At 39.9% G+C, this 23,709-nt stretch overlaps 2 protein-coding genes across 3 annotated transcripts in view; one reads left to right on the top strand and one right to left on the bottom strand.

Moving 5' to 3' along the window:
• TGFBRAP1 (transforming growth factor beta receptor associated protein 1) overlaps positions 1-16,086 on the top strand; it is a 38,869-nt gene extending 22,783 nt beyond the window's left edge. For both annotated transcript variants that reach the window (XM_075136134.1, XM_075136142.1), the window contains exons 6-12: positions 2,413-2,754; positions 4,111-4,168; positions 5,531-5,674; positions 6,513-6,659; positions 8,246-8,405; positions 10,021-10,454; positions 11,340-16,086. In XM_075136134.1, coding sequence (XP_074992235.1) covers positions 2,413-2,754; positions 4,111-4,168; positions 5,531-5,674; positions 6,513-6,659; positions 8,246-8,405; positions 10,021-10,454; positions 11,340-11,528 — 1,474 coding nt within the window. In that variant the 3' untranslated portion in view covers positions 11,529-16,086. The remainder of the gene's footprint in view (positions 1-2,412; positions 2,755-4,110; positions 4,169-5,530; positions 5,675-6,512; positions 6,660-8,245; positions 8,406-10,020; positions 10,455-11,339) is intronic.
• A 2,073-nt stretch (positions 16,087-18,159) lies between these two features.
• Positions 18,160-18,889, bottom strand: GPR45 (G protein-coupled receptor 45). The gene is given in 4 exon segments (XM_075140563.1): positions 18,160-18,345; positions 18,347-18,590; positions 18,592-18,688; positions 18,691-18,889. Coding segments are annotated over 4 exon segments (726 nt in total).
• Positions 18,890-23,709: the final 4,820 nt, after the last annotated feature.

The raw sequence follows: 23,709 nt of genomic DNA, 5'->3' as shown, positions 1-23,709 counted from the left end.
CTTCCTCATCTAAGAAAAGTTGGATGGTAGGATGAAAGGATGCAGAAGCTACTGTAGAAGCTGGAAAATGTTTTAAAACTTATTAAAAGTGGCATGTTAAATATAACATTTTTAACTTCTTCATCTGTCTCCATGGTCATAGTCTCCATCTCAAGCTTAGGCCATCTCCAAATACTGGACAGCGTAGCCAGCAAGGGAACCAATGTTTATACTTGAATTTCTATGGATTTATCAAGACTCCTTGCTTCTGCACTAATTTTTAGTAGCCTGTTGATGTTATTCAAGTTATGGGTTAGCTTTTGTTCTAAAACAGATCAGTGAAGAACCTTGGAGGGGGTGGGGAAAAAAATCTCTTCTTGCTTTAAATAGGATTGATTTTCTAGTGTAATACATCTCATGTAATATATTTTATCTGGTGGTCTTCAGGTCTTAAACTTTCATGAGTAGTTGGACTAGCCAAAGCTGCAGTTAGATTACTGTAACGAGTTCATGCTGAAAGCCCAAGTGCTCTTTGAACCATCTGGTCACACTGCTGACAGAACCTGCTACTTCTTGGTTATTCTGCCTGTTAAAAAAAAGTCCTCATCTACTTGTGAGTTCCATCATAATGTAGATCTAAGAATTTCAAAATCAAATATCAAGTCTGAAAAGAGGGATTAAAAGGAAATTTCAACTGCAGAAATCTGCAAAGTAGACATGAACGCTTTACTCTTGATTACAGGCTAGTCTTTCTAGTGTAGAGGTGTTTTTTAGGCGGTAGGAGCTCTGTGTACGAATTGGAAAAACTTGCTATTCAAACCTCTTCTCACGGGAAGGCTTCCCATGTTCAGATTTTTCTCTGTTGTGGTCCTCTATTGTTTGTGTTGCTGTTCCCATGCTTTGCAGTCACTAGGTTCTGGAACAGGATACTTGCTGCTTTTAAATGTACTGTTGCTGCTGTCTCCCAGAATTTCATTCTTCTGGTATAGATTTTTGTAGCGAAACGACAGTATTTACTTTTTTTAAAAGTTCTAAATAGGTGTTGCCATGGTGATGCTTCCTACTAGTTCATATTTCCTGGATGCTTTTGGAACTGTGTCTCTGGCAAGAAGTGAACAACTCAGGGCATGCCCCACTACTTTAGTTAGTTTACAACAGGGAAGGGTTGAGCCTGCTTGTGAGGATCTTTCACATTTTACTGCTTCAGCTATTTCCATGGTTATAACTTGTTTCTTTTTGGAATTCTTTCCAATCAAGGTTGTGAAGGGAAAGTCTTTTTGAGGTTGCTGATCACCGGATAGATAAGAACTATTTTTTAAAAGTTCTATGTGCAACAAAACAGTAACTAACCAGGGTTTCTTTTAGAGAACTGTCAGTTCATTTTGATTTTTTTCAGCAACAGTATCTCCTGCATTTCAGGAATGCTCATCTTTAAAGATGAATTCTGAATAATGACTTTGACAGTGAAATAAAATATAAATCCTGATTTCTTGCTGTTCTTCTAAAGCAAGGCCTGGGAGGAGGAGTCGTTCTAGCTGTGAAAATTGGGGAGTTGTTTGTCATGTGTGAAGAAGCTTCTCCTTTTATTCTTCTGTCACAACATGCATTCTTCAAATGCTTGAGGAATTTCTTCAATTTAGGCTGAAAGCAAAATGTTTTGTGTAGCATCTCTGTGTTACAACTTGCTCCTGGATAAAGTATAGATGCCCTTCACGTGGGAAGTGGAAAAGCCACTCCATAGTATCTCACGTAGATGTACACCCAAGACCTATGCCTGTACAATAGACTGCTTGTTACTTATTGGTTAGACAGATGCATAATTAGTATCCACGGTTTGTTTTCAGAACCTCCTTAAGAAGTGAGCCGAAGGAGGAATCTGGTGCATTTCAGGGTTGGGGAAAATGTTTTCATCATCCAAACACGTGTTCTGAAAGCTTTAGTTTTCTACAGGAAGTTGCTGGTTTCTCCAGAATTGCACTTGCACAGTCTTTGTGGCTTGCCTGAAAGGGTTCACTTTCTCCTTTTTTTTTTTTTGCTTCCATCAGAAGACTAGCTCCCATAATGTATGGATGAAGTCTAGGCAGTCCTAGGAACTGCCCTAAGGCTATTCAGCTGATTTTTGTATATGCCACAGAACAGCTGTGGGATGTCAAAAGCAAAAGGCTGGCCAGTCTCGGCATTCTCAGAGCTTTCAATGTCTAGAGGAGGAGAAAGAATGATAAACAAGTTTGGGTAGAAATACCAAAAAAAATTCCAAATTTATTCTGAATGTATTTTCTCCAGCATAGGAGGCAGTAACTTTCAGAAACTGACAACTGTTGGTGTCCTGACTCTAAGCATATGTGCGCACGCATTCCCAGTATGTTATTTTTTTGTGCCTATGTATACTTTTTCTTTCTTTTTGCTTCATCTAGTTTGACACTGTAATTGCAGAAGCGGCCAGCTTGATGTCCGGGAGCTGATCTCTCTCTACCCCTTCCTGTTGCCTACTTCCTCTTCATTTATACGATCTCATCCCCCTCTGCATGAGTACGCGGACCTAAACCAGCTGACCCAAGGGGACCAGGAGAAGATGACAAAATGCAAACGATTCCTCATGAGTTACTTGAATGAAGTCCGCAGCACTGAGGTTGCAAATGGCTACAAGGAAGATATTGACACAGCTTTACTCAAACTATACGCAGAGGCAAATCATGAAAGCCTGCTGGATCTGCTAGTTTCGGAGAACTTTTGTCTTTTAACAGACAGTGCTGCCTGGCTGGAAAAACACAAAAAGTGAGTGGATCTTTTTAGTATCGCACCTTTGAGACCAGAGGGAAAATTGTCTTAAATGCTATTGGCTTCTAGAGCCATGTGTTCAAATCCTTGTAGTTTCTGTGCTTTCGGGTCCAAAAGGTAACTTGGCCTGACTTGTCAGCATTTAAAAACATTGGTGAAAAGGTGTTAATTGACAGTCTGAGGTAAAGGAAATGCATTCTGTCTTCTGCTGGTAAAGTTCTGCCTGAAGGTTTCTGTCCCCCACACAAAAATAAAGGATTGGTACAAATTTGGAGGGGGGAAAAGAAATGGCTTGTTTGCCCTTGTGACAATGTGAGAGCTGAGTGGACACAGTAGTGGTACTCAGACAGAATTAAAACATGCCTTAAAGCATGCACTGCCAGAGGTGGAAGCTATTAACCAGCTAGTGGCTTTAAAATTGTAGTTGCTTATTCAGGGAAAGAGATCTTACTTTTGAATTGCATACTTTCTGTGCTTCCACTGATTCACCAAAAGGAGGTTGCTTAAGATGACTGCGAATGACTTCAAATTGGAAATACCAGCAGGTGGAGAATTGACTGTCATTAAGCAGGAGACACTAGATAGTAAATGTGTAAAATACAAACTCCAGTCTTGAGTCTTGAGACAGCCTCGCTGTCTTGGATTTAATTTCTTTAATCTTTAAACTGAGTGGTGCAGTAGTAGCAAGTGGTGAGGAGTCGTCTTTAATTGTGGTTAGATTTAGGGTAGTTTCATTTATTTCAGGAGTTTTGTTAACTCTTCTTGGTAAGTATGGTTTGCAAGGCAAACTTCTGCAAATGTGAATGGTAGAACATCATTCCATGAGAATAGCTGTTACAGAACTTTAGCTGTATTTTTATTACAGTACACAAAAAAACTTCTGTAATGGTACTGTACAAAGCTCTTCCTTGCCTGACTTGTTTTCATGCTGCTGTAAAGAAAAAAATGTTTCTGATACTAAAACAGTTTTAAGTAAAAGCATCATAAAAATTTGATTTAATAACACCTGATTAACTATTGGAGGAATATTTATATTCGGAGCTGTGTGTTAAGTCTGTATATAAAATTCAAAGAACAGCATGGGAATCATTTCTAATTTGACACATACTTTGTTTAAGTTGAAGCTAGTAACTAGAAACTGCCTTAGAGACAGGAGAGACAGACACATTTCTAGGACAGAACTTCTCTCCTTTGATTCTAAAAAAGAGCCTACAGACACTTGTTCAAAGTGTAGACATGGGTGTCTACGTGTCACTGTAAGCAATTATTTGTTATGTTCTGTGCTAATCAAACCATAATGAAGTTGGTAGGAAAGATCTAGCAATTTTAATATTATTTTCTCTTTCTATGCAGGTATTTTGCCCTTGGTCTTCTGTATCACTACAATGGTCAGGATGCTGCAGCACTTCAGGTTAGAATAAAGCTTTTAGTGTCATCTGTAAACCATTCCAAAAGACCAGTTTACCTCTGAGATAAAAATCTGAGGTGCTAATTTATCTGTTTGAAAAGTAGTGATGTGTATATGTAAGAGAAACTTATGCTAAGACTTCCTTGAATAAATTAATACACTAGATGTGAAAAACCTGGAGAGCTTACTGAAGATGACAGCTATTTAGATGCTTGCATTCTATTTTTTAAGCAAAACTGTTCATACCAGAACATACGTTCGTGCTCTTAAAAGATGGACAGAAGCGCTAAAATAATCGAGATCACTTGAAAAAGTCTTTGAGGGACTTCGGGAACATATCCTGTGCCGATTAGTCTGTATACACACAGCAAAGCAGTATTGTAATCTCATGGCAGACACTGACTGCAACTCAGAGTTTGTTTCCTTATCTGATGATGGACAGTGAACACATTCTGCAAGGTCTGTGGGTTTCAGCTGGGTTAGTAATCCCTTTGGGGACCCCCCTTCTGATGTCACTAAGACTAGTAGTGGTCTGTAAACTGCAGACTAAGTAATTTTGTTATTCCTGTTTGCAAAACTTCATCTAGAAAAATTAATATGTTCTTGATCAATAAATAACATGTATGTCAGATCATATCCAATACCTTAAGTAGTTTGCCTTACTGTGTGGCTTTTTGAGTATGTTAATCACAGTAACACTGCCAAATGCATTCAAGTCAGTTATGTAAATAGTAACTTCCTGAGCAGAAAACCGGTAAGGACAACAAAAATAGTATGTACCTTTGTCATGTGCAAGATATTTTTCTTTATGTTTCAAGGAACGTGGTTTATTGCTAAACTGGGCTGCTAGATGTGGAACCTTTTAATTCCAATTACAGTGTATATAAAAATAATCTCACACGATACTTGAAGTTCTTCAGTCAAAATGAAAGAAGAGCAAAAAATCAGGTTTTCTTCTAAATTGTTTGTATCATTTGCTTTTAATCTGTATGCACAGAACACATGAAAAGTATACTATGCATTGGAGAAAAGGACTTTTATCAAAAGCTTGCTTTGTGATTAGTGTACTTCCTCCTGAAGTATTCGGCCAATCACTCTCAGAATGAGAACACACATGATACGGGGTCTGAATTAGTTGAATATGGCAGCTGCAAGAAAAGCCTGTGATGGAGAAGAGGCATAAATTTAGCAACCAGTGAGGTCCCTTGCAATTGGTGTTCCTAGGAGGTCTTTCTAATTCCACAAGTACCAATAGCTAATACTAAGTGTTGTATTAGCTATTTATGTTGTAGTAGCTCACGTAAATTTTGAGTTGGAAGAGCTAGTACATTCTAAGCACTTTAATGTTTGTGTGTTTTCTTGCAGTTATGGGTGAAAATAGTTGATGGAGACATTCAAGATTCTACACGTTCAGATCTCTATGAATATATAGTAGACTTCCTTACATTCTGCTCAGACCAAGATCTAGTGTGGAAGTACTCTGAATGGGTTTTACAAAAAAATGAAGAGGTTTGTGATGCATGTACTTTCACAGAACATCATAAAGTATTTCCCTGTAGTGGTGTTTGGGTGTTCATTAACGTTGTTCCATCTTGATAGCTAATTGGACCATTTTTGCAGAATATTTAATGCCAGTTAAATAGTGATCAACAGAAGAAAACTTCCAGGTTTCTCAAAATTCTTCTAAGTCCCTCTATTAACAAGTGCGAGTGATAATTGCCTCTTTTTCTTCTGAAAACAAAGTTTAGGTCATTCTGTACAATGAAAAATACAGCATGTCTTCTGTTTTTCTTCATATTAAGCAAGATAATAAATAATTTTGTAACATCCATTTGTGTGGTGTGCTGTTAGATGGGATGCTTGATGCTGTATCAGTCAGTCTGCTGTTGGAATTTGTCACTGCCTAATTTGTATTAATTTAAAGCTCAATTATTATATGCAATGATTTCTAAACTTTTGTTTTGGTCAGTATAGAAGTCTCTTGCTCTGTGTATATCATCACATTTGATAAGGCTGTAAACATTCTGGTTTCTGACTGACGCTTTCTTGCTGCAAAGGCTGAAGTCTCTTGTTCTGCTGTTATGCAGATCTGTTCAATACTTTTTGTGGCAGGTGAAGGTTGTACCCAACACAGGGTTTATAGGCTGGACAATGTATAGACTACAAATTGAGATGATGGAGACAGGAGTGAGTGAAATCATGATAGGCACAGAGTAGTGTAATCTTGGTGGTGTTGAGCAGGGTTTTGTGTTGTTTATCTTCCTGAATAATGTACTAACTAATCTGATAGTGCTACTAAATAAGTATTTGAAATTAAAAGTTCCTAAATGCAATTAACTCTTTATAGGTTGGTGTACAGATTTTCACTAAAAGGCCTTTGGAAGAACAGGAGAAAAACAATATTAATCCAGATGATATCATCAGTTGCCTTAACAAATATCCTAAAGCACGTGTTAAATATCTAGAACATCTAGTATTGGAAAGAAAAATAGAGGTGAGTCCTACAAGAATACTAAAAGTAGGCATAGCATTCAGAATGCAGACTATGATGAACAACTCTGAAAAATGCCGAAGTCTAGAAGAAATAAGCATAATTTGAAGGCTTTCAGATGTACTCAGAATAGGGAAGGAGTGGTTTTAAGAAGATCATGAGCAGATATCTGCATTATTTTTAACTTTCCAACTCTCGTGACAGCAAGACAGTTGCTTACCTCGCCTCAGAGTTTTTCTTTTAACATATGATTATTGCATACTTTTCTGTTTCACTAATGAGGCTCAAATCTCTGTCTGGTAAGATCGTAGCAAAATGGTTGAGCAACTGCTAATCCTATTGCACTGTGGCAGCAATATACTGATATTGCTAATTCGGTGTTTTACAAGTACGTATGTTTTATTCTGTCCTTCTGGAGAGATTTGAGCAACTAATGATAGAATTGAACCATGCACCTCTCACTGTAGAATTCCAAACCACTCTAGATGTTGAATGTCCAAAAGATGTGTTCACAAGTCATAAGTGACAGTGTATTCTACCTTTGGGTTTTTAGGCACAATACAGAAGCAGCCAAACATTATGGTACTTGGATGTGAGACATTTTAAGCACAGGAGAAGTTACTTTAACCTGCAAATAAAGCAAGGAAATGAACATTGAAAGAACTCAACAGAACTGATGACCAGTTCACTAATTTACATTCTTCCAATACACATGCTAGATCAATGGTTTCCCTGTGTCACTATTGCAAATATGTCAAGGTGTGTGACACCGTGACAAATGAATGTACTAGTTTCTGATGTCATGAATATTTTCAGACAAACTTTTTGAGTTAAACATAGCGCCTTGTAGAATATTTATAACAAAAATAATTTATAATTAAATCTACTCTACCTGCTAGTAAAGGCTGGGTCATAAATTGATTTGGTCTTTAGAAAGTACTATATTATTGTGAATGCTTTAGTGAGAATGCTTCAAACAGTCAAATCATCAACTTGTTTTGATGAATATTCAGTAGTGGATAACACAAAAAGCACTGTGTCTTCACAGTGCTTGTCTACCTCTGGTGGCTTTCTCAAATTTTGTTGCAGAAATAGAAAAGGTCAAAGAACATACCTGAATATGAGGAAGAATGAATTAGATCAAAACTACTCATTTTACAAGGGAAACAAAAGGAGAAGACACAGTGGAGATCATACTTGTACTCAAAGGAGAGAGATCAGCTTTACTGCATTGACTTTCATTAGGTGAACTTTTGAAAGGAAATAATTTTTGCACAAGAAAAGCTATTTATAGAGCTTTTTTATTTAAGATGAAGAGGGCTTTAGGAATAAGGTGTTTCATATCTACATTTTGGAAATGCCTGTGTTAATGAAATAGAGAAGCCCATGCTATACGTGTAATGTATTTTGTGAAGCTGGTCTGAATAAGTTGTCTATCTGCATGAACAAAAGACTTTCTGATTAATTTGAATCAAATAAATGAATTAAAATGCATTTCTATGTAATTATGTAAATATTCATCACTGTTATTGGTAGGGAGATGAGGTTGTCTTTGTAAACTGAGCTAACGTTGTGCTTTTCATCTGTAGAAAGAAAAGTACCATACTCATCTAGCTGTCCTGTATTTGGAGGCAGTACTTCAGCTAAAATCTGTGACCACAGATAATTGTACAGAAACAACTGAACTGCTGTTTAAACTACGCAGTCTTCTTCAGAAGTCTGATCTTTATAGAATTCACTTTATTTTGGGTAAGATGCATGTTGTCTATTATAAATGCTCTATGTCAGTTCCAGCAGGAAACAAGATAAAGTCCTCATAAGGATAGAAAACTAAAAGATTTGAGGTTTCTAGGTCTATTTGGTTGACAGGCTTACCGTCTGTGTTTCTAATAGACACAAGTTAATTTAGAAAGCATATCTGTTAGGGTTGTCTTTGATCTCCCATAGCTCGTGAGGTACAATGGTATGTTTGCCACTGCACCAAAGGCAGAATACCATAACTAGGTAGAAAAAATATCTTCATACAATTATCTTCTTAATTTATAGTCAGTTTCTTTTTAGTGATGAGCATGTAACTTGTGACAATCTTTTGCAAATGGAAGACTTAACGAGTTTATTTGTTAAGCAGTCTGTTTCTCGGTGAACTGAAGCGAAGCTTTGAGGAATCTGATTACCAAGGACTTGTTTGTTGTCCATAACCCACTCCTACCCCAAAAGCTGGGGTTCATGCTAAACAAAAATATGAGCATCTTTTTGAGTGAAAAGTGCAACATACGTCTTACTGTTGATATAAGGCAAGCAACAGTTGAGCTAAATTTTTTCCTTGGCCAATGCTTATAATGGCTAATTTTTAATGTTTCAGTGGATGAAAGGGAAATTACTTGCTATTATAGTGAAAGATGTGAAATGTTTTTTTGAAATTCAGTGGAAAAATCCAGTGGTTGTGGAAATAAAAATAGCTGAGTAGCAACTAAAATAATTTACCAAAGTTTAATGTCCCCTTGCCTTTCCAGTCAGCAAAACTTTATATGACAGATAATGTACAAGTATAACACAGTCACTGAAACTCTTGCTCTTTCCCATCTTCTAATTTTTAACCAAATTTTTAAGGGCAAGAGTTACAAGATAGATTATTCTCTTGAAATCCATGTACTCCAAAACACAGGATTTCTTACATGACAATTCTCATCTTACGTGAAGGCGAGATCAATGCGTGCTAGTGTGTTCCTCCTTGATAACCAAAATATTTTGGGGAGAAAAACATTGTATTTCCATACCTTTACAGAGGCCTATGCCAAATCTTTATCACCTTAGAGTGATAAAGTAGAGGATTTTCTACTTTATCTTGAAATGCCAGATGAACTTGCCATTCCCCCTGCCTGTCGCTGGCACTTTAAACTGTCAGACTGGATTAAGGGCTTGTAGTGTCCTTTTTTTAGAGGGAAGTACTATTTGATCTTTATTGTCTTTTATGGACTTTAAACTATTCTGTAACTTTCTATAATATTGGGAGAAGCAGAAGTTAAAAATATTGCGGCTTCATCTTACAGTTTATCATACGTGGTAGCAGTGTGCGCAGTGCAAGATTGACATACTTGAATTTTAAAAGATGTCAATGACACTGGTTTTATCACCTGTTATTTGGTCATTTTTTTCCCATATTTTGTGGTGGTCTTTTGTTAGAGATGTGTTGCCATACATCTAGGCATTCTTGTACTTATAAACATTTGTCCTCTTTATAGCTGCCACTACCCCTGCAAAAATAGCAGGAGTTGAGTTCTGTGGGCTTGTTTGCATTGACTCTGGGAGAGGGACTAGTCGTCTTCTCCATTGAGCAAATATTGCCTTGTTTCTCATTTAACAGACAAAATCCAGGGCACAGACCTTCATATGGAAAGTGCAATTTTATATGGAAAACTAGAAGAACATGAAAAGGCTTTGCATATCCTTGTCCACGAGTTAAAGGACTTCCATGCTGCTGAAGAATACTGTATATGGAACTCTGAGAACAGAGACATGCAGTACAGACGGAGGCTTTTCCATATGCTGCTGTCAGTGTATCTAAATCCAGGCACTTCGGATTGTGCACTAGTCATGGCTGCTGTGGATCTCTTGAATAACCACGCTGCTGAATTTGATGCGGCTCTAGTTTTGCAGCTGGTGCCTGACAGCTGGTCAGTGCAGCTCCTCTCCCCGTTCCTGGCCGGAGCAGTGAGGCAAAGCATTCATACAAAAAGAATGACTCAGACTGCGCTTGGGTTAGCACAAGCTGAAAACTTAATCTACAAACACGAGAAGGTAGGTTGGTTGTGTTTTTTTAAATAGAGGCACTTTGAAGCTTTACAATTAAGTCCTTTGATATATAATAATCAGAAGAAGTTTGAAGAATTAGGACAAAATTGTCATCATGTCCTTGGCAATTTTACTTGCTGCATTCATTAGTTTTTTGCCATGACTACTAGATTCAAACTTAATTTTATGCTTTCTCTGTAAAACATAAGGGGAGGTGGGGGCCTTGAAATAGGAACAACTTTGGTGAACTTCTGGGCTGAATGAAAGTGAATCTGGGATTTGCAGATTAACGAAGTTCTTGCAGAAACTTTAACAAATGTGAGTTAGCGTTTTTTTTCACTAGGATTGAGACCTGTCAGAATTTGCAAAAAAGTTTACCCAGCACTTAGTATTAATTGAAGCTTATTAGTAGCTTTTGTTAGTGGTGAATTCACTTGTGAAGCTTTCTTCTATTCCTCGCTAGAGCTGTGTTGCTTAGAGCTCCCAGCAGATTCTTAAATCTGTTGTTAGAACTAAACAGTATATCCAGCAGAATCTGTCTGGAATAAAAATGCATCAGTGCTCAGTTTGCTGTGGAGTTGACCTGTGACCTTGTTTAGAAAGCTGCATCAGGTTTTCAGTTGCATTAAATGTGTGAGTGCTTTTCTTTATTAAACAAACAAAGAAGAAAAAAAAAAAAAAGAAAAAAAACCCAGTGCTTAAGAGGAAGCATGAAAATGAGTGAGTGTGAATGTGGAAACTGAATTCAAGTTAAATAGTTCAAGCTGTCTTTTCATACTACCTCTTATCGTTGACCAGGTTTGTCCATTGGGTACAGTTGAAATTATATGCTTCGTAATTTCCCTTCCTTCCTTGCTAGATTCATATTTGGATTTTTTTCCCTCTCTTTAGGTTAAACAAAAAGGAAGCCCAATTCTTCTTTCGGACAAAAAGGTCTGTCAGGTGTGCCAAAACCCTTTCTGCGAGCCTGTATTTGTAAGATACCCAAATGGGGGTATGGTCCACACACACTGTGCCGCAAACAGACATCTGAATTCAAACATGACTCATCACTCTTCCAGCTCCAGCAATCAGACTTGAAATATGTTCCAGTCCCACAGGTTCCCATGACTTATACCCCATTGAAAGTGGGCTGGAAAAAAGAACAAAGTGCAGCTACTTTAGGTATAAATCAAGATGAACAGCTAGTCCTTGGGTTAATGGGAAGACTTCCAGTAAATATGAAATATCGCCACTTATCTTTTTGATTTCTAATGAATGTAGATAGAAGAGAAAATTCACTACCAGAAACGGAGAGGTGCAAATATAGGTTTTTTTTGTATATAGTTGTGAACAGTTAAAGAAAATGAGCCTTTTCTTCACAGTAAGGATGAATGTTATGGATACAAGGCAAACAATTATTTTAAGAAATGTCACTTTGCACTGAATGTGGTGTTGATAAATTTGTAGAGGTGGAGATGGCATCTATTGGAGTTGGAATTCTTGGAACATTACGTGACAAGACTGGCATCATGCAGCTTATTATCAAGACAAAAATGTGCATTGGTTATAATGTTTGCTGCAGCATGTCCTCTTTTGGGCTGGATCCTCTTCCCCAGAATCACATTATGAACTTGATTTTTTGCTCTACAAATTGTTGGCTTTTGATGCACTTTTTAGTACCCCCCCTGCTATATAGAATTTAAGTGTAAGCACTGGTCCGTTAGGTTTCTACTCCTACAGTTACTGTAATAAACTGAGTGGAAGCCGATAGCCTCAGTCATACAGCTGTGCTTGGAAGAAAAAGAAAAACAAAGTCAGATTGTCTGGTCAGACTGTAGTCACTTTTATATGGGGGAAGAGACCTTAACTTTTAATATTGATTTATTTATTAATATGCAAATATACTGTACATACAGTTGAATAAATTGGTCTTATATCATTCTAGAGTTTCTTTGGAGGATAAAGATGTAGCTGATACATAAGTGTACAGATTATGTGCTAAATGTTTGCTATAACATAACTTAGGCAGATTGGAACTCCACAAGAGTAGGTTTTAGTACTTGTGGATGACTTTGTGCAATCAAAATCACGGAAGGAAGATATAATTGGGAAGAAATCTACAAAGATGCACTACAGGGGTACTGAATTTGTAATATTTACAAAACATTCTGTAAACTAAGGTTTCACAGATAACAACAAAAACCCTTTACTTAACTGCCCTGATAAGTATTCACATTGCTATTTAACTATTTTAAAGCAATCAGTTTAAAAGAAGCAGCTTCCCACACGAGATGTTCAAAAATGATGACTTTAAATAAAAGTTAAGTATTTCAAAGTCAAAGCATTTCTTTTAATTCTGTTAAGCTCTAATAAATACCAAGCTTACTGACCAGCATGCAATTGAGTTAGTACAGCTGCTCACTGGTTCAGCGTTCCAAATCAGAGTGGAGACTTTCGGCAAAACGGGGTATCTGCGTGGTATCTTCTAGATGCAGTCTCGACAGAGGTCTCCTGTTGGCTTATGAAACAGCCTTGTAAGCATAGCGCTGCCTCCAGGAAGGGGCAACCAGACTACATTCAGGGGAAAAAAATATCCATTTCTTTCTTTGAAGCAAAAGACCTTTGGATCTTTCTCTTTCCTGAGTTTGAAATTAGAAAAGTATAGCTGTTGTGGTGGGGTTAAAAATAAATAAAATCCAAATAAGGAATTTTGTAGCGCTTTCTACTAAGACATGTAAGCCACGTTTAGTGAATGGCATCTTCAAAAAAGACAAATGTGGGCATTTCTGACTTAATTCTGGCACGAGTGATTCTCCTGCATTGCACTGGTATGAGCAGATTCTTCTGTATCTTGTATTCATGGTTTTCTAACATTGTGTATACAACTGGCAATGATGACATAGACAAATTTGTAGTCCCCTGTAGTCCTCAAAATACTTGCTGATAGAGAGGAAGTGATTTTACAAAGATCTGATAAGCTTTTTGCGTACATGCGATTTGCATGCAATTCATAAGAAATACTTCCTTTTGTTGCAAGCATCCTCATTAGCTTTGTTCCTATCTAATAAGGAGGTACTAAAACAAGTATCACTCTCCATGATTAAGACTCATTCTCGCCACTAGGTAATGATGAACTTAATCTTGTCAACTAGTGTTGCAATGGAATGGAGATCATATCATTCCGGAGCACAAGAAAGTTCTTAATTGTTATTGCATGAAAAGGTATGGCTGTAAAAGATTAAACAATTCTTGATTAATATTAGATATTTTTTCAGATTTGTACTTTGGCTAAAATGCAGCAGTAACAATAATTGTACATACAGAACAAATACAGAAATCGGAGTAATGCAAGGTAGCATATTTGCAGTCATAGATGACCAAAAGGGTGATAAATATTTAAGTTGGGGGGTTCTAATTCTTTTAGCCCCCCAGAAATGTGGACTAGAAAAATACTGACATTTAAATTCATACATTGTTACCTGTTTCTTTGTTAAATTTTATACTAGAACTCACTCGGATGAACTAATACGGAAGTCCCACGGTAGCAAAAAGAAAAAGCAAAAAATCCAATGTGAGGCTGAGGTAGAGCAAGAGCTCAGCAGGGAGGGGCAGGTGGAGGATGCTCTTCCAGTGTGTGTACAGCGCTTGAACAATTGGGATGGTACTCCACCAGAGGAGATGACAGCCTACATCAGAGTGGTGCGTGGTATTCTGTACTTTATCACCAGGATATTTATGAAAGGTCTGCATTCAGATTCCCTTAGGTAGGACAACTACAACACCCCTTGGGTAAGAGAACTTCACATTGGAGAACCTGAGTTCATTCCTTCTTCTATTTTGGCACTGTCAGTTTGCTCATTCTTGTTTTGTGTACCTGAAGTCCTGGGACAGCATTGTTACTGTGGTAAATTCTTCTGGTATGGCTGCAGCAGCAAGGAGGGAATGAATAGTAATCTGGTAATTAATTGCTGACTGGATACGTGAAAGAGGAGAGGCAGGAAAGAGGAATATTGCTTTGACCATCCTTCTAGTTTGGAAATTAAATGGGTTCTGGGAGTTTAAGCTTGATGCAATCTTTTTCTCTCCAGCTAGGGAAAGTGGTGTCTTAGACCTGCCCTTGGAGAGAGGAGATTCTGTCAGAATATTTCTTCTTAATTTAGCTCTTGCTAAATTATTTGTGTTTGTAATTCATCTCACTCACTTTTTTCCCCCAATGAGTCTCGTCCAACTTTGTATGTGTGAAAACCAAACAGTAGTGCAGATTTTTTTTTTTTAATGTGGCAGTGTGTCTGTGATTCAGGACATAACAAATGAGATTAGTCTCTCACACAGATGCTTTTGCAGATATTGAGGCATGTTTGCTTAACTTGTAGCTTCTAATTGCAGAAATACTGCAGCTCTGACTTTTTTTTAGTCATCCTCCATTACACTTGTTGATACATACAAAAAGCACTCATTAAACCCTTTTCTACTCTTGCATATCTCCACGCTTCCTCACATAAAAATTACCTATGATGTGTGTATGTCATCATATGCAATTTTTCCCCTCTCTGAGTCAAAAGGAGGGGAAAAATACTAGTGAGAAAAAATTTCCCAGAATCTGGCACTCTGCTCAAAATAAGATTAATTAGGAGAAATATATTTCTCCTCATACATTTAGGAGAAAGAATTCAGTTAGATCTTCATTTCTGTGCTTTAAAGGGGTAAGTTATCCAAGAATACTGATCTCAAAGTCTGGAGAAAACAAGCAATTGGGTTTTGTTGGACAGAGCGCACCACAGGTACCTATGAACTGACTTCTTCGGGCAGCCCATTCTGTGGCTCAGGTGTGCACGGGAGTCTGGGTTACAATGAGAACTTCTCTCTTTGCTCCCCCCACTCCCAATCTCCAAAAACTTTCCAGCCTTTGTTACCTGATGAATGTCACTCTTCTAGCGCTTAATTGACATGGGTGTAAATCTAGAGTTCTGGGTGGACTCCTGAGCACATCTGTCTTTGCTCAATAAAATGTCACTTTATTACATTAACCACATGAAACCCTAATAATGTCAACTGTGGAAAGGTGGTGATAGGGATGGAGTATGTGTATGTTTTCCAGGACCTTTATTACATGTTTGAACACATAAGCATTATCCTGACTCTGCTGAACCTCTGTAACAATGTCTGTTCTTCGCAGGACTCTATCCTGAATGACATAAAAAAATATTTTATTTTATACAGTTGTATCAGGAAGTAACTTTTTATTACTCTTCCCAATTTGCTGCAGTCTCTATTCAGCATAGCTCTAAGTGTTTTATTAACATCTTGCTGTTTATAATAGGCAGCAACTAATACATTTTCATTGTGAGCTCTCCTCCTATTGCCTATATTTACTAATTAATTTTTTTCTCTTGCTGTACAACACTTTGGGGTTTATGCCTTGTGAACACTGATAATTAAATGTGCTGCTACTTTTAAAGAAGAAAAGAAGTTATTGACATTCTGTGATGTCTGATCGATTACAAAACTGAAGTTCCCCTGCAGTAAATTCGTTCAGATGGAAATCTGTACTGTTGATGCTTTCTGACTTAATGGTTATGTTGGTGAACATATACAGCGGTATGTGGAATGTACAAATGTATAAATATGTTGATTTTTAATAAAAAAAATCTTTTAATTATGTTTCTGTCATTCATTCCTAGATATATAAACCCTGGGATGTGAATGGCCAAGTGAAGGAGAAAGGTTCTTCAGTGGTAAATAGAGGATTCATCTGGGTGACTGACAGGTGGTCAGATGAAAAGGCTGAATTAAGCAAGTGTGGGGTGTTAATGGAGATAAGAAGGTGTTCTTAAAAACTAGTGAATTTTACTTTGGGGGAGAAGTTTTAGTTTGGTTTTAGCTCTTCCTTGACTGAATCTGGGTTTTTACGGATTCAGGTGAAAGCGGCTCCTGCCATTACAGATTTGGAAGATCTTGATCTGCCTCTGTGTAGCCAAAGCAATCCCTTCCATGATTAAAGCTGGCGGTTACATGGGGGGGTCTGGTCAGTGATGGGGTGCATGGACATCCTGAAGCAATACGAACAGAAGTACTAAGACGTTTTGAGGGAAAGACCTTGAAACAGGGCCGGTGTTGATCTGGGAGCATAGGCTGGTAGTTGAGAGCAGTAAAAGCAGATGCTGTTTGGAGAGGCACCTCTGGGACCAGCTAGAAAGTGAGCTTAATCTGCAGCTTCTCTATTGGGGCACTCTTTAGTAAAAACAAAAATTTAGGGAAAACAAAGATGCAAGTGCTACCAAGGTTGGATGGTATTTATTTTTATTACTAGAGATCCCTAATTCAACCTTAGGAGGCCAAAAGCAAAGTTTGCCAGAGCCTAGCCCATGTCCCCAGGAAAAGGGGGTTATCATATCCCTGCAATGTGGAATTGAGGCTGGCGCTTATATACTCTACAGCAGGGAGCTGGTGTTCCTCATCTTCCTCCTTGCTGCTCAGGAGTAATGGCCCTGGTTCAGAGCAAGCTTCAGGGCCAAAGGGCCAGGTGTCCCCCTCTTCCCATGTCCAGCAAAAGGGGCCAGGGCCACCACAGTGGCACTATAGGACCCACTGATGAGGAAACCCCAGGAAAGGGAGGGTGGTAAGGAGGCTGTGGTAAGCCAAGGAAACTGGTGTTACCTCCAAGGGGAGGCAGCGAGGGAGGAATGCAAAGGACAAGTACAGAAAAGGGAGGAATCTGTGTTTAGGACGTGCAAGTGTGACCTAATTCAGCTGGTCTCCAGACCCACTCTGCGTGTGCTTGGGTCTTTTCTCCCTGTGTCTTCCCTGCTCATGATATAGGGGAAATCCTGTATGTGACCAAAACGTACTGAGGATGCTGGCTAGAAAGTGTAGGCAAGTGGTGGCCTTTGGGTAATGAGAAATGGGAAAACTGGATGAAATGTCTCTCAGCCCTGAAAAACCGTCACTGGGAGGAATTTAAGAGAATGTGGCAGTAACCAGGCAGGGGGAGAAGTGGTCACTGCTGGGTTTATGTATTGGCATGGGCCTCTGCATCCTGAGGGGGTGGTATGTCCTTTGCCTGCTACATCCCTCTCTCTTTCTCTCTCACATGCAGTTTGTGGGTGTGATGGTTGTCCTGGCAAACTATAAAATGGGCAGACCTCACTGAAACTGTGGTTTAACTTTGGTATGAATGAATGTCAGCTCCGTATTTTACTGCTCTTGTGCTAAAAATCAGTTGGTTCTTTGCGTATGCTGTTTAATCATTAGGACTTGCTGCTTGTTTCAAGTTTGTGCAAACAATATTTCCACCTGTCTTTTTGTTGCTGTGTTTTTTAGCCGAAAGTAAGTTTACGTAAAGAAATAATATCATAAAGACTGTTGAGCAGTAGCTATGTGCCATTCAGTCAACTTGGTTTTAGTTGCAAGCATGGCTTTGACAGTATTGCACTATTGTGGTTTTATTTGATGTCTCAAAGCCAAATAACAAATGGGAATGTGCTCATTCTCCAGTTTAGTTTGTGCATTAAAAAGTCATGGGGTGGTCAGAAAGAAAAAGACGCAGAAGCAAAATTTGTGCAGTTTGGCTAGTTCTTCCCTGATTTTCAGCTACTTCTCTGAAATCACTGCTTAGATGGTGGGGAGCATTCTGGATGTCTTCTGCCTGAGCTCAGCTCAAACCTCTTGAAGCATCTTGGTGCTCAGGCAGTAGAGGACAGGGTAGGCTCTCAGCCAGGCAACGTAGGCGCTAGTAATGCTGCAGGCATCTACTGGATGCCAAAGGCAGGTTGTGCCCTGCATAGCTGGGGAGCCGGCAGGGTGAAAATCCGACAGAATGGGAACTGTAGTGAAGGGCTCTTGTTTTGAAGTTCAGATCTACGCTCACCTGGCAAGGTTTGTGCAGCCCTATTAGGTCAAGTTTGTTCCTTTGGCTGAAGGCAAATGCTGTGGGCACGTTGGTGGGTGCTCAGGATGCTCTTACAGAGGGTGTTTGGGATGGAAAGGTTGGAGTGCAGCATGGTGCTGAAAGGAATGAAAAATGTTACTGCAACAAGCATCGCTTTGTTAGCTCAGCCAGCAGGAAATACACCCAGGAGAGCCCTGGTTTGCATTTCCCCAGCCAGCCATCCAGTCAATGGAGGAAAGGCAATGCAGAAAGCATCAAAAAAAAAAGACAGTTGTGGATTTGGCACGGTGGGATTTCAGCTAGTTTTGCCTCTAGACAGTGGTTAGAAAATGGTCCATGCTAATTATCCAGATGGCAACTCCTTCCAAGGCATAGCTGAGTTTTGGCAGAAATGAGCCCCAAAGGTCCAGTTCACGGCAACCACCATAGCTGCAGGACAGCACAGGGTCGAAGAGGCCAGGACTGCCAACAGAAAGGTGATGGCTGAACACACAGCAGGTTTTCAGTAGGTAATGAGGCTGATAATAATAGTGCCTAAAAATCCAAGAGCAGTCATGAACAACATTACCATTGCCTATAATTGCCAATAAACCCCTGAAGATACTGCCTTGTCAACATGGTACTTGCATTGAGTGGGACCTGACCATCCCAATGAGTGTTAAAATCCTAGGAAAAATTTTGGCTGAGTTCTCCAGAGACCGTTTTGTCCAAGCCCAACTCGAAACAGGGTCAACCTGCGTCAGGTTGGTTGTGTTGTTTTAGACTAGTGCTGACAAGCTTGAAACCAGATTGGGAAGGGTCCAAATGTCTTCTGGTCAGCTCTTTGCCGGAGGAATGTGTTGCTTAAGCATCCACAAGACTCTGTGGTGGATAAATGGCTAAAAGGTGCATCTGCCTTGGAGGAATTGTTTGGGTTCTTTTTCAGATATTACAGAAGGACTGAATAAACAGGGAATTTCTAGAAAATAACAAGCTACTCATGACAGCTTCAAGAGTGTCTGCTTGGTGCTTCTCTGACCTGGAGAAGTATATTCAAATAAAATGCAAGTTCTTTATATCTGTTTGAAAGTCACAGGCTGCATGCAAAGATGATTCAATCCCTTTAGTCCCTGTAACATACAAGGTTACTCTGCAGTGTCATGCCAGAAAGCTGCCAGCGTTTGACAGAAGTAGGGGTTTTTTCGACTTGAACCATAAGCAGTTGAAGATGGGGAGGGAGGAGCACAGGATGGATTTGTATCTGCTTTTTTAAAAAACGTTATGCAATGGGATTTATATTTGCAAAGAGGAAAGGAGATTTTCATTTCTGTACTCGTTTGATCCATCTTTAGGTTTTAACTTGTCATATCTTATTTCAAAGCATCTCTGTGGCCTGTTGTGGCACACTCATTTGTCAAGCAGAAGGTTTAGTGTTCCTCCTTCAAAACCTTCCTGAAAGCTCTTGTTCCGGATAGCAGCGGCTCAGTACATCACCCCTAGATACTCCAGTGATCATGCCAGGAGTAGAAATATTTCTGGCAGCAGTTGCTCATTCTGTAACGCTGAATGGCCATAGAAATATGATGGTCAAGACTAAAAACTACAAACTAAAGGAATCTCAATCCTGGAGGAGGGAGGAATTCTTTTGTTAAGCTGCAATTAATTATTGATACCTCGATATCCTATGCTTTTGGTTTTCCCACCTGCCTGATACCAAGTCACTTACAAGTGTGCATAGTGTTCTGTACAAACGATCACTTGTGCTGACAACTTAGGGAGGAGGAAAAATGGAAAGACTTTCTTGACTGAAGCCATGCCGTGACAGGATTCGAAGGCAGCCTAAAAGATCTGCCAGGGCTTTTTTTCAAAGTGGATACCCCCAGAAGTACCAAGAGGACTCTGAATGCAAAAGCCCAGGCTTCAGGCAATCGTGAGCTAGAACAATTTTAAAATGGAAAAAGCTCATGAGTTGGGTAGGGAGGAAGTTTTTGTGCGAGCAAATTCCCTCCTCCCCCCCCGGCCCCACCTTGTGTCTTGCTAGATCAGGTTTTACCTTTGTGTTAGGCTTCAGAACGGACTTCGGTGGCTTCCTAAATTGCAAAGCCCCCTCTACCCAGCCCCTTCTTGCTCCCTTAGGGATTAGCCCTGCTGCTCCCGCTCTCAGGGGCGGCCGGTCTCCGCTGTGCCTGCAGGTTCCCGTCGGTCCCTGGCCGGCGTGCTCGCTTGCTTCCCGGGCTTGGCTGCACCTCGTTCTCTGGGCGTCTCCCCTGGCTGAAGAGCTGCGTGGCTCTCGGGGCCGTGCAGGCTGTGCCTTGCCCCAGGAGACTCCCTCTGCCCAGGTTTGACCACTTTACCCTCCAGACTTGCATCAAAACTTTGTGCAGTGTGATATTAAGCTTTAGTAAAATGCTAGAAAATGAAGTAAAAATAAACAGAGGTTCCTGACTTTATTAAACAGTGTCACATTAAATAAAGAGCAAAGCTGTGCTCTAACACACAAATTCAAGGTCTCTTATCTTGGCAGCAATATCTTTTTATGTTGAAATGTTTTCATACACCCACTATTTTAATGAAGTATCTATGGTGAAATGTCATCTTTAATGATTTCTCTAGGGAAACAATGGCTATTAAGTCAATTTACTGCTTTAATACCCAAAGGAGTTTGAAGGTATTTGTTAGCATTCCTGCCAAATTCTGTCCAGCTGTATCTGCAGAAGTCTGAGGAAGTCAAGGGGACAGCAAATGCTGATTTCATGCAAAATCAGACAAGATCCCCTGAATCAAAAATTATGAATCCTGAAGATATCCTTGTCTTCTGAACTGAAGGAAATTGAGTTGAACCTGCTATAAGTGTTGCTTCATTTTACTCTCTATTAGCAAGATTTGGGCTGAGAGGAATGGGGTGAGGACTGATAGTGCTTAATTGCTGAACAATTTTTACAGGATAATTTTCACAAATAATATTTTACAGGAATAATATTTGTGAGATACCTTCAACTTCATTTTCATTCTTCCTCATCTCCAAAACCCCAAACCAATGACCCCTCCCCACCAGCGCATGGATATTGGCAAATGTGCGGGCAGCTGGGCTGCTCCTCATGTCTTATGTCCAAGCCCCTCTGGATCTAGCCTGAGACCCTGGCAGCGGGGTGACAGAGTAGCCAGGAACATTCGCTAACAGAGGTGACAACTACATCGGAACTTTCTCATTTCTTTCATGACACCAACGTAACATTGAAACACTAAAGCTGTCCAGCCTGTTTGGGCAGTTCTCTTCATTTCATAGCATTTTCCTAAAGAAGAAAATCTTTTTTTTTTTAGCCTAATATTTTGAGGGTGAAGTTTGTGCCAGTTTCGGGCAACAAATTTTGTGGGCTGTGGGTGTCTCAGCCCATTTGGGCTGACCTTCATCTCTGGCGGAGGTAAGCTGAGGGAAGTGGAGGAAAAGCTAAGCGCTATCCGTATTTTTCCATCGTGTCATCACGTCTTATCCAGATACTTTAGTTCTGGTATAACATGGCACCTAAGAAGTGTTGTGTGCTTCCTGCAGCATGGGGTCAGACCCATCTCTAAAAACTTATAAAATATCTTGTTCAGGTAGTCCCAGCAATGGAAATCATAAAAAAAACAGCAACTTTGATTCTATGCATCATTACCTGCCATTGCTTTACACAACTGTCCTCCTGCTGTCAGAGCGCTGGGAACGCTCTGGCGTACAAAGAGCTTCTTTTCCTGTTCTTTGTAACATTTGAGGGGAAGCAAACTGTAACCAAGGTAGAAGAGGACCTCATTTCTCCTTGAATACCGGCATGCTCTACCGGCGAAGTGATGGTGGCGGTGCTAAAACTGTGCTTATGCTGACTATACTTTCCAGTAGGTAATATAACCACCCTGTAATGAAAGCAGGTGGCATCGGTACAAGTGTAAGTCCTCGCCAGTATAACTTTGCCCGCTGCAGGTCCCTGGTGCTGCGGAGAGAGAGAACCGGCTCCGGCACTGCGGTGGGCACGTAAGTCGGAGGCAACCATACCGCATCCTCAGCTGCGCAGCAAAACGTGCTGTTTACAAGGCTGTCCTTCACGTGGCCTTTTCTGACGGAGGTTTTCTTTCAGCCAAGTCCAACAGCTAGTGGGAGGCAGGGCACCCGAGGGGAGACCCATACGACAAAGATGCTGAGAGAGATGCGCAGATAGACCAATACAAACTTTAGAGTCCCGTGCGCCCTACAGCAGGACAATAACAATAGTATTAAAAAAAAAAGATTGACTCACAGCATCCAGCCTACTTGGTGATGCCCCCAGACAACTGCTATTGTGCTAGACCTGTTTGCTCCATCGAATTACCCAGCCTGGCCTCCGGAGCAACGCGTTTCTGCTTGTTCTGATGGCACCGGTGAAGGTCACTGGTCAAATCCACACAATACAAAAAGGACTGGCAGCTTTATCTTTTGTGACATAAAGAGGTACATACCACGTGGAGGCAACATTTATTCAGGTCCATGCTTTTCACTCTACGTGCTTTCTTACAAGAAAATTTTAAAACCTGTGTATGTGCCTTCCAAAAGATGGGTACATTTTTCCTCTAGTGTAATCGTGGAGAATAAATTTCCAGCCTTAGGTAGTGCTAAAAAGAGCACTAGCACTATGGAGTTAGGCTACTAAGAAGCCCCTCTTCTTCCTCCCTGCTCCTCACCCTAGTTCACCTTTGGGGGACATTTCTCTTATGTTTGCTGTCTCCCATTACAGTATTTTAAAGTGCATGGTCTGTATTCATGCAAGCTCCGTTCCTGCACACCTATCATATAAAGCCGATTAATTCACCCTTTCTGAAATTATGCACACTGCATCAGTATGATATCTAGTGTTTCACCACTTAAATAGTGTTTTTAAAATGATCCATTAATAGTACTTTAGAAACACTGAAAAACCCCCACGCCCACAGAAAATGTCGCGATCTCATCCAAGTGGAAGTGGCCTGAGTTCACAAGCCTGAGTTTAAAAACAAACTCATCCCTGAATAATTTCAGTGTTTAAGTATTCATATTTATTATTTAAGGTTCAGCACAACTCAGATTGGCTTTTACAGAGAGAATGCAGGAGAACAGCTACAACAGAGCAAGAGTCCCGGGAGTGTCTGTGCCCGGTCAGTGAGCACAAGCGATCGGAAAGGCAGGGAGAGGGAGAAACTCTCCAAAGGAAAACTAAGGAAGGAATCAGCGCGGTATGCCTTAGCAGATAAATTACAGAAATGGCATGAAAAATCCGGAGATAAGGCTGGAGGGGGCTGGCACAATGGGGAAAAGAACAAAAGCTAAGGCAAAAGAAAAGGAAAGGCAGAGGAAAAATAAGATTATGATGTGAGTATCCCCAGTGCCCACTCAGCTCTTAGGACTACCTTTCTGGCTGGAGACAC

Source organism: Calonectris borealis, chromosome 1 (genome assembly GCF_964195595.1).
Source record: "Calonectris borealis chromosome 1, bCalBor7.hap1.2, whole genome shotgun sequence".
Taxonomy (NCBI): domain Eukaryota; kingdom Metazoa; phylum Chordata; class Aves; order Procellariiformes; family Procellariidae; genus Calonectris; species Calonectris borealis.
The sequence above is the reverse complement of the archived record's forward strand: the minus strand, read 5'-3'. Positions and strand labels throughout refer to the sequence as shown.